The 10,714-nt window shown below is 38.3% G+C and overlaps 1 protein-coding gene across 2 annotated transcripts in view; it reads left to right on the top strand.

Moving 5' to 3' along the window:
* LOC100964357 (24-hydroxycholesterol 7-alpha-hydroxylase) overlaps nt 1-10,714 on the top strand; it is an 83,950-nt gene that overhangs the window by 1,336 nt on the left and 71,900 nt on the right. For both annotated transcript variants that reach the window (XM_003789243.3, XM_023512795.1), the window contains exons 2-5: nt 2,455-2,590; nt 4,458-4,632; nt 6,041-6,190; nt 7,670-7,763. In XM_003789243.3, coding sequence (XP_003789291.1) covers nt 2,455-2,590; nt 4,458-4,632; nt 6,041-6,190; nt 7,670-7,763 — 555 coding nt within the window. The remainder of the gene's footprint in view (nt 1-2,454; nt 2,591-4,457; nt 4,633-6,040; nt 6,191-7,669; nt 7,764-10,714) is intronic.

Below are 10,714 nucleotides of genomic sequence, written 5' to 3'. Positions count from 1 at the left end.
GAGTCTTCTTTTTAATGACTGTTTATGAGGATATGATAATTATATGTCTCATGAATTATGTATATGGATTACTACCAACCCTTTTTCTTTAATTCAGCCAGGGCTTTCATGAACATTTTGTAGGTGTGTGCATGCACGTTCATGTATATATTGTATGGGTGTATGTTTTGCATGTATCTGATTATTTCCTCAGGATAAATTACTAAAACTGCTAAGTTAAATGACTTGCATACTTAAATCGTTTATATTATAATGCATTGTTACCCTTGAAAAAAGTTGTAACAATGTATTTTATTTTAATTTGGTGTGTGGAATTACCTAGCTTCTCCTATCCTTGGCCACACTGGATGCCATAATTCTTTGTAACTTGCTAGTCTGATCGATGGAAAATGATATCTGCTAAAGAAGTACTCCTTTGTCTCCCACAACCTTCCTTAAACATGTGAAGACTCATCACAGTGATGGAAATACATGTATTGTGTATTAATGTCAATAGCCTGGTTGGGTTACTGTACTGTAGTTTTAGAAGACGTTAATACTTGGGAAGACAGAGCAATAGGTACAGAGGATGTCTCTGTCATATTTCTTATGATCACATGTTAATCTACAATTATCTCAAAATATAAATTTTAATTAAAAAACACGTAGGCATCACTTCTATAACGTACTGTGTATGCTTGCCTTTATTTTATGACAGTGATGCTCCTGCCACTGCACACACAAAAAGAATGAACAAGAGGAAAGCAAATAAACAAACAAAAAACCACTTTCAGCAGAATTTATAACGCTGCACACGATTGTTCTCCCTGTGCAGTTGTATTGCCACATGTCAGCAGTTATCTTAATGTTTTTGGACTTGTTGGTCTATACTTGTAGTCCATTTGCTTGTGTAGCGTTTCAAATGGCTACCTTCTAAATGGGAAATTAAGAATTTTCTTTTTTCTCTTTTTAGAGACAGAGTCTCGCTTTGTCACCCTCCCTAGAGTGCTGTGGCATCGCAGCTCACAGCAATCTCCAACTCCTGGGCTTAGGCGAATCCCTTGCCTAGCCACCCGAGCACCTGGAACTATAGGCACCTGCCACAGTGCCCAGCTATTTTTTGTTGCAGTTTGGCCGGGCCAGGTTTTAAACCCACCACCCTTGGTATATGGGGCCGGTAGCCTACTCACTGAGCCATAGGCGCCACCCAAAGAATTTTCATTTGAACAAAACCTTAACAATGAAAATTATCTCTCTTCTAAGGGTTGATTACAAACGGTTGTAGAAAAGGCATATTGGGAAGCAATGTCTGGATCACTGCTGTGAGAAAATGGGACTTTACTTTTTGGTGGTTTCATGATTCTTGGGCCCATAGTTACTCGATAGCACTGAACAGTGTGTGAGAATAGAAATGACTAATGCTGAAGCAGTGATGAGCATAAATGATGTTTTGAAATATTTATAATAACTGTAATAGGATATGAAACTCTGGTGGTTTCTTTTGATGATAGATTCATGGGTAAGACTGTGGTTTCTTCCCTAGATTCACAGTTGAAGAAAATGCTAAATGATAGTTAGAGGTCAGAGAAAATGATGACACATTATTCCCACAACAAGGTCATGGGCTCCCCCTGAAATCAAACCTTATGTTATACTATGTTTGTAGGCTGCTAAGAGGGACCGGTTAAGGAGGGTGAAATTAATGATGTAAGAGAGAGTAGGCACAAATGTAGAACAAAGAGAAGGCAAGAAGTGTAGCATCTGTGACTCAAGTGACGGGGTGTGGGCATCTCACAGGTGTGGGAACCTCCATCCACGGTAACAGGAGGGAAAGCACAGAGAAGGGTTCAAAAGTGCACCTTGCAAGATTTTGAGAAGACAAGCCTGCTCTTACTTGGTTGCCTCCATTGTTCCAGTGAGTTATAAGGCAGGGACACTGTTTCAGAGTGGAAAGGGGTAGGCAAGGTGTACAGGTGAAATAGTCATTTTGGAAAGAAAGTGGACATATCAGAAAAGTGTATAGAATTGCAAGACATTTTTTGAGTGACCGGATTTCCTATAAAAGCAGTAGTTTTTTTAATAAAAACTTTGTATCTTTCTCTTAAACAACATTGAGCTATAGGTTGTTTGTAACCCTACCAATATCTTGAAAATAGTGTTCAAGTGTCCGTGTTGATATACTTTCTAATTGTTTTTTATAATCATTATTTTCTAATGATTTCTTACTATAAGAAAGAAAAGTACAAATACATAATAATGTGATCAAAAAGAAGATTATATATTATAACAGGACAAATTGAGATTTACGTAAGTTAGAACAGTCAAAATTTATAATGGATTACCAAATATGATCATCATCAGTTTTCTCTTGACTACAACTTCAGCACTGGGGTTTTTGAAGAAAACTGTCTTGAAGCTAAGACAGGGCTTAGAAATGCTAACTAATATGATCTGTGTTTCTGTGTTTTATTTCAGTATGGACCAGTATTTACAGTCTTTGCTATGGGAAACAGACTGACCTTTGTTACTGAAGAAGAGGGAATTAATGTGTTTCTAAAATCCCCAAAATTAAATTTTGAACTAGCTGTGCAAAACACTGTCTATCGTACAGGTAAAGAATATTTTCAGGTAGCCCATTTGAAATACAACATTGGAATCCAAGAGTGGTTTTATGTAAAAATCATCAAGCATGATGGGGGTCTGTGATTTTACTCTTGAGGTAAGGCTAGAAGGGAGAAAGAGTACATGATGAGGTCGGTCATTGAAAGCAAATTATTGGCAGCCTAATCCTTTTAGATTTTAATGGGACATATGAAAGAGCTGAGGTGACCTCATGGATATTTCCTTTAGAAAAATACGGAATCTGTATCACACCGTGGCTCCCAAGATGTCACTAACTCTGCTCGCTGCTGTATATACAGTGTTCTGCAGGCAACAGCTCTTGGCCTTATTACACGTTGTTACGCTGCTCCCTGAAAGTAGGATTCCAGTGCTTAGTAAGCCCTTTCCTAAAAATGGCATTTCCTGACATGTCCCATAGGACTGTTAAGTGGGGGCTCACTTGTCCTTTCACAAATTCTCCACCCTCAGAGGTTGCTAGATTATAATCGCCACCATGTTGCTGGCCTGGTTGTCTCCATTTCCCCCCAGGCTGCAGCTGTGTATGCTGAAGCCACTGGTCCCACTGGTGGGAACGCAGAGCTGGTTCCCTGTGTGCCTGGCTCCCTGCTCTGCTTTCACAGTGTTTATACTCCCTTCCACTGCCTATGGGTTCTTTTTCTCTGCTTCTCTTTTTTCCTATTTTGGTTCCTTCTTTTTTGTTTTATTTTTTTGTTTTGTTTTCATGTAGTCTCTTGTGCATTTCTTGCTGTGAAGAAAAAACCCTGTTTAAAAAACTCTTCACTGATCACTAGCATGATTTTTTTTTTTTCTTCTAAGAAAATCACACATTGGTTCAATTCTTTGACTCTGTAGTGGTTCTTGATAGTTGGACCCTTGTTCCAGATCAAATAATACAAATATTTTGAAGGCTTTTTATCTGTATAGTTACATATTCCTTCAGAAAAATATACCAACCTATTGGACATATATGGAAATAATCAAGGTTTTTCACTGGGGCCTCTTATGAGGACTTTCATGTTTAAAGGTTTCTATTAACAGATGCAATATGTTAGCATTTACTCTTGAGCCAGCTTCCAATTCCCAATCTATTGCCCCATCATATAGAAAATGTATGCTCAAGAAATCTAAAAATTACTTTTAATTAACTTAAGCAGAGTGTAACCTACACATAATAGGATGATGAAATACAAAATTATTTTTTAAAGAAGATTTTCTAGGATAATACAATAAAATAAAAATGTAAAGAAATGAGTTAAAAGAAATAAACCAAAAAACCAACCTCACTCAGACTCTTACCACCCCAGCCTGACCAGCAGTGTATGATCATATCATGGAAGGGGCATAAGAATACAAGCCTAAGGGAAATGGTGGGCTCAAAACCACTCGTGGCGTTAGGAAAGGCCTCCTGGTGGAAGTAATATTCAAAAAGATACTTAAAGGGTAAATTGAAATTAGTGGCTTACGGATGTGGGTGTGTAGGAGCAGGGGTAGGAGGTGGGAGGGTAGGGATGGCGTGAAAAAGTACAGAATGTTCTGAACAAACAGAACAGATTATGGAGTTGCTTGAATATGTAAAATACTATGTGTTTTCAAAATACTTGGCTTTAGAGGGAAAAGGGCTGGAAATACCCAACCTCTTAACCATTACTGATCATCCCTTAAAGTGAATTACCCCTTAGACTTCTACTATTTCAGATTATATGATGAATCGTTATCTGCTTTTATTCACAGGAGGTGATTTTATGTGCTCAGAGGACTTTGGCCATAGTCCCTAGTAACCAAATAGTAGTAGAGGTATATTGACTGTATTCTTCAAGTTCTTGCTTATTTAAAAAAAATTTTTTTTCTGTTTATAGCATCAATTCCAAAGAATGTCTTTTTTACACTGCATGAGAAACTCAATATTGTAGTGAAAGGGAAAATAGGGACTGTCAATCTCTATCAATTCCCTGGGCAAGTGACTGAAGAATTACATGAACAACTGAAGAATTTAGGCACTCATGGGACAACGGACCTGAATGAATTAATAAGGTAAATAGGTACATAGTTAGTATGATTTAATCTTGCCCTTTTGGAATAAAGAGATTTGAAACCTGTATATTGAATTTTTAAAATTATCTGGTGGTGCCATGAAATCTGCCTAACTAGGATATAAAGAGATTGTTTTAATCTTTTAAATTCTAATTAATAGGCAGTTTTCAGTTTAACATTTTCATTTTATTGTTAGCAAACAAGCCAGTCCAATCATGGTAATACATTCAGAGTAATTTCTCCTTAGTTATTTCATACCACATATTCTACGTGGATTTACCTCTTAGAATTGTCCTCCACCCATCAGAATTTTGATAAAGTATTCAGTGCAATTTGTAGTTATTAGAACAAGAGGACATTGACAGAACAGGGGACATAATGTATCCTAAAGTGATGACAAGAGTCCAAGAGATGTTTGTGAAAGTTGAGAAGAGGCTAAAGCCTCAGAATTGAGCCCCAGCGTCCTCCAAAGAGACAGGGAACAGGGGAAGATAGTAGATGGAATCTGCCACTTTCTGAAGCTTTCTGGAAAGGTTAAGGGCTGGGCATGGAAGCCATGAAAAAAATTCTCCACATGCCTAGATGTGGTAAATTAATGCTACCCAAGTCGCTCTTCCACCTCAGTGGAATCCTGGTCAGTAGTTCTGACTCATGGAACAGAACGACAGTTAACATTAAAGTCTAGAAACCGAAGGAGATGGGAGTGGGGAGAAGAAACAACCACATTTAAAAATTTGCTCACGTATGCTCAATATTTACGACAAAACAAATCAAATTCTTGGATATCATTGAAACTTTGGAGAAAGGAGATTCTGAAGGGATGGTAAACAAAACTTAAACAATATTTAGTATTACTAACAATCTTCAATATTCTTTTTCTTAAATATACCACAGTATACTGATGATAAATACTGTATTTCAGTATGCAGTATTGAATCCTATAATCCTCTCACTCTGGGAGGTCGAGGCAGAAGGATCCCTTGAGCTCAGGAGTTCCAGACCAGCCCGAGCAGGAGTAACCCTATTTCTACTAAAAATAGAAAAACTAGTTGGGCATTGTGGCTAGTGCCTGGTAGTCCCAGCTACTCAGGAGGTTGAGGCAAGAAGATCTCTGGAAGCCAGGAGTTTGAGGTTGCTGTGAGTTATGATGCCATGGCAATCTACCCAGGGTGACAAAGTAAGACTCTTAAACTCAAAAAAAAAAAAAAAAGAAAAAATGAAAAATTCTGGTTCTCCTTGAATTATCTTGACCACAATGAGCAAATATTAAACTTAACAGTGGTTTTTGTCCCAAGAGGATCTGTCCAATATTGTCTACCCTAACAGCACTATTAAATAATGCCCTCTTTTGTATCCTGTGCCTTTCTTCGGTCTTCAAGTCTGAATTTCTATGTTTCTTTCTTTGTAGGCATCTCCTTTATCCAGTCACAGTGAATATGCTTTTTCGTAAAGGTTTCTTTCCCACAAACAGGACGAAAGTCAAAGAGTTCCATCAGCACTTTCGAGCTTATGATGAAAGTTTTGAGTATGGGTCCCAGATGCCAGGATGTCTCCTAAGGTAGAGAGTTGTTTCCTATAATTAATTCCCTGACCGAGTTTCTCTCCGAAATTTATACTTCCTGGCATTTCTCTGCCCTAAGTGGATGTAGTAACAGCAGTTTGAGTCAAAGAGAAGCTGTTTCTTATGACCTATTTGTTTTTGGTGTCAGTGTGCAGATTGAGGGAGGAACTGAAGAAGAGAGATGCACTTCTTCCTTGCTCTTATCACCCAAGATGGGATTAAGAGAGAAGGAGGGGAGAGGGGAGGATGGGTGGAGGGAGAGTAATTGGTGGGACCTCACCTACGGTGCATCTTACAAGGGTACATGTGAAATTTACTAAATGTAGAATATAAATGTCTGAACACAATAACTAAGAAAATGCCATGAAGGCTATGTTAACCAGTTTGATGAAAACATTTCAAATTGTATATAAAACCAGCACATGGTACCCCATGATTGCATTAATGTACACAGCTATGATTTAATAAAAAAAGAAAAAAGAATGAATATGGAGGCCTTTTATCCCACTTACAGCTTATTATTATCACATGCCTTGTTGCTACAGTTTGGATCCATGCTAAATCATCAAGTGTGAACAGTCTCAGAATCAGACATTGTCATCCTCATTTGCTCTAAGGCAGTAGTGGATGTGATCAACTGTATTTCTCACAGTGGGCTCAGACGAATGTTTATAAAATGTTTCCATGTATAGTGGAATAGCAAGTTTTGCATTTCTTGGTAGTCAATGTCTGACTCCATTTGGTCCACTGTGGACCCAAAATATCATAGATGGGGTGATCACAGACTTAGAAACAACAGGAAATTACTCCCCACACTTCTGGAGGCTGGGAGTCTGAGATCAGGGTGCCATCATAGGTTCTGGTGATGGTCCGCTTCTAGGTGGCCAACTCCCAGTGTATCACTGTGTTCTTAGCTGGAGGACGGGCCTGATTTATAAGGCACTTATGCTACTCATGAGGGCTTCACCCTCTTGACCTAATAACCTCCCAAAGGCCCCACGTTCTAATACCATCACCTTGGGGGTCAGGCTTACGGATTTTGAGAGGGGAAACAAATATTCAGACCATAGCATTCTACAATGGACTAGTCAGAAAAGATAAGAATGATTATAGTCAGTTTGCTTTTCCTGGTTTAAACCCAGCAATTGGTCCTGTGCTGGGATTTTATCCTCCCACAATTTACAGCAGCCACAGCTAGAGCAGACCAAGCAAGGTGTGGGCCTCTTCTCTTATCCAGTGCCCATCCAATAGAAGTCCAAACATTTATTTACAGAAGACACTAAAATGTGGTTGCCTTTCCCCTCAGTTGTCCTCATAAATTCAGAAGGTAGGCTATTCATAAAATTCTACCTGAAAATGAAGAAGACTTTTGGAAAAGTAATTCCAATTTCACAGACATTTCCTCCCTTTTATGCTGTAAGCTGTTATTCCTAAGGTGCTTTCAAATCAATGTTTACACATTTTTTTCTCATGTAGAGACTGGTCAAAATCCAAAAAATGGCTCCTCACACTGTTTGAAAGAAACATTCCAGACATAAAAACATACAAATCTACAAAAGATAATTCCATGGTAAGTACTTTTTAATCGTTTTTTTTTTTTTTTTGCTAAAATATATGCGATGAGACAGTAATAAACTCTGATAAGATATATTGTTGCTAAAAAACATAAGGTTAATTAGATACCACTTTTATGTTAATTACTATACTGGACATGCTTAGATACATTATTTTATTATTACATCCTCAAACACTGAGGTATTCCTGTTCTACATAAGAAAAAACCTAAAATGACTAACACCCAAATAAAACACAATTCTGATATTTTTTATTGATTTATGTATTCATCAATAATATCAATAGTGACAGATGGGAGTAGTGGAAATTTAGGGATTTTCCTTTCCTAAAGCTCTACAAAGTAAACTTTATTCTCGATGCCACTGCCCACTAGTTGTTTCCGCTCTTCAAATACAAGGAGGTAGAATGGTTTAATTTTAACATCAAGGCACTAGTGCCCTGAGTGTTATTCTACATCTGCGGTGGTTTAATGTGATCTGTAGGCCAGCAGCACCAGCAGCATCTGGGAACCACTCAGTCAGAGATCCTGGGGTGGAGCCCAGCACTGTGTGGTCTCACCAGCCTTCCAGGTGGTGCTGATGCTGACTCATGAAGGGGCATCAGTCCCGACTTCCCATCAGAATCACCTCTAGGAGCTGTGAAAACTGCCTGGGTCAGCTCAGAGCCCGCTTCTCAGGTGGTCTGGGCTGCCTGGCCTCAAACGCCGTCACCAGTTGTCTAACCTTAGGCATAGTATCTGACCACCTGGCCTCTGGTTCCTTACCTACCTTATAAAGTTGTACAGATTAAGTGATTTAATTTTTATAAAGAGCTTAGAACATAAGAAAGACTAGGTAAGAGTTTATCATGGTTATTTTCATTTTTAATCTTTCAGTTTTATTTATTTATTTATTCTGAGACAGAGTTTCACTCTTTTGCTCTCAATAGAGTGCTGTGGTGTCACAGCTCACAGCAACCTCAAACTCTTGGGCTTTGGCGATTCTCTTGTCTCAGCCTCCCAAGTACCTGGGACTACAGGTGCTGGCCACAGCACCTGGCTGTTTTTGTTTGTTTGTTTTTAGCAGTCTGGGGCTGGATTCGAACCCACCAGCCCTGTTACCTGTGGCCAGCACCCTACCCACTGAGCACCACCTAATCTTTTAGTGTTTAAAGATGACATCAAAAGTTTTTGTTTGTTCTTCATTATACAGCAAATGTTATAAACAACTCTGTCTGAAACTAGAAAAGAAGATGGCCTTAGAAAAAAGGAATGTGTGAATGGTTTGGTATCTCCCTCCTGTATAAAGGGAACAGAAATCCTGGAATGCCTTCGTTGACAACCTATGTTTCAGCTAATGTTTCTATTTTAAAAACAACCCAGGAAAACCCATTTTTGTTTGCATTATTTTCCAGAATTTAGGGGCAAAAGCATAGGTGTAATAAAAGGTGTACCCAGATCAGGAGTCCTTGAACTACTGCCCATGGGCCACATGCAGCCCGCCTAGGATATTTATCTGGCCCGCCAGGTGTTTTTGCCGCCGCTGCCTGTCCTGCTTAGCAGCCAACTCGTCCCAGGGCCCGCAGTCCAGCCCTCCAACTGTCTGAGGGACAGTGAACTGGCCCCCTGTTTAAAAACTTTGAGGACCCCTGACCCAGATAGATACACAATCTATGGGCCTAGCAAACATGGTTTTTAAATCCCCAGCTGAACTTCCTTACTAATAATACCCCTAGAATAGCCCTTATTTTTCTTACTCTGAAGAAATGAGGAATTTTAAATCATAGGTACTCTAATTTCTGAGTTGAATAGACAGAATTTGAACTCTGCTGAGGCTAATATAATAATGTTTAAGATTTTGAGAAATAATTCAGCTTGAAAATTCATGAGCAGTTTAATTTCATTTTTTACTGTATCCCTTCACTGTTTTTTTTCCAGTAGTGTTCATACTGAGTTTATGTTTTTACACCCCGTTTTCTTAAAATGTGGGTTAAAAATAAGATTTTGTTGTCTTCTACTGCAGAACTCAATTTCAAGGGCCTAGGGAATCAGAAGACTGAGTAAAAGTTGTGTCTCATTTTTTAAAAAACATATACACGTATTATCACTTCATAAATGTAAAATGTGATTTCTTCCAAGTTATTGTAGTTACATAGTAAATTTGTATCTTCTTTTAAAATTATGACTGCACTACAGCACCAGCACACCAAAGTAAGGAAATACATCTAGTAGAATTTCCATGAGGTATATACTTCGTCTTCTACAAACATGCATTGTATACATGGCACAGATCAGCCGAAAATGAAATTCATATGTAAACTGTTTTCAATTCTGCTGATCCATTATTATAAAAATGATCACAACAAGGCATCAGCTAACATTTATAGTTTACTGGCCCTGTGCCGGGCATAGTTTGTACATTTTCCAAAGTAATTTCTTATTTATTTTTCACAACAACTTTAAAACCTAAAAAAATATTAATCCCAGAAAGGCGAGTATTATAGTAGTGCCTTATTACTATAGTGCCATAGTGAGTAACAGCAATAGGTCTCTACTTACCACGTACTTTATATGCTAGTGATTTCAAAGTTATTCTCTGTATCATAGGATCCAAAACAAAGCTACTACATTATAATACATTGCTGGTCTTTTAATTCCCAATAGGTAAGAATTATGGTTTGAGTCTCCTATGGGGCAGTATGGCATAGTGGGTAAGAGTGGATTCTGGAGCCAGGGCAAGACTCATGGGAGTAGATCCTAGCTAAACCATCTTCAGGTTGTATGTTTCTGGCAAAATTCTCTAATTCTTTGTGCTGTTGTTTTCTTGTGTGTATAATGATGAATGTAGTAATACTTGCTTCTTGGAGTTGTACTGAGGATTGAAATGGTTTGAATACTTGTCAAGCACTTGCCCTTAGGCAGCAGTGGATAGATATTAGCTCCCATTATTTTGATCACCTAGACCTTAA

This window comes from Otolemur garnettii, unplaced genomic scaffold, assembly GCF_000181295.1.
Source record: "Otolemur garnettii isolate 467f Iridium unplaced genomic scaffold, OtoGar3 scaffold00031, whole genome shotgun sequence".
Lineage (NCBI taxonomy): Eukaryota > Metazoa > Chordata > Mammalia > Primates > Galagidae > Otolemur > Otolemur garnettii.
The sequence above is the reverse complement of the archived record's forward strand: the minus strand, read 5'-3'. Positions and strand labels throughout refer to the sequence as shown.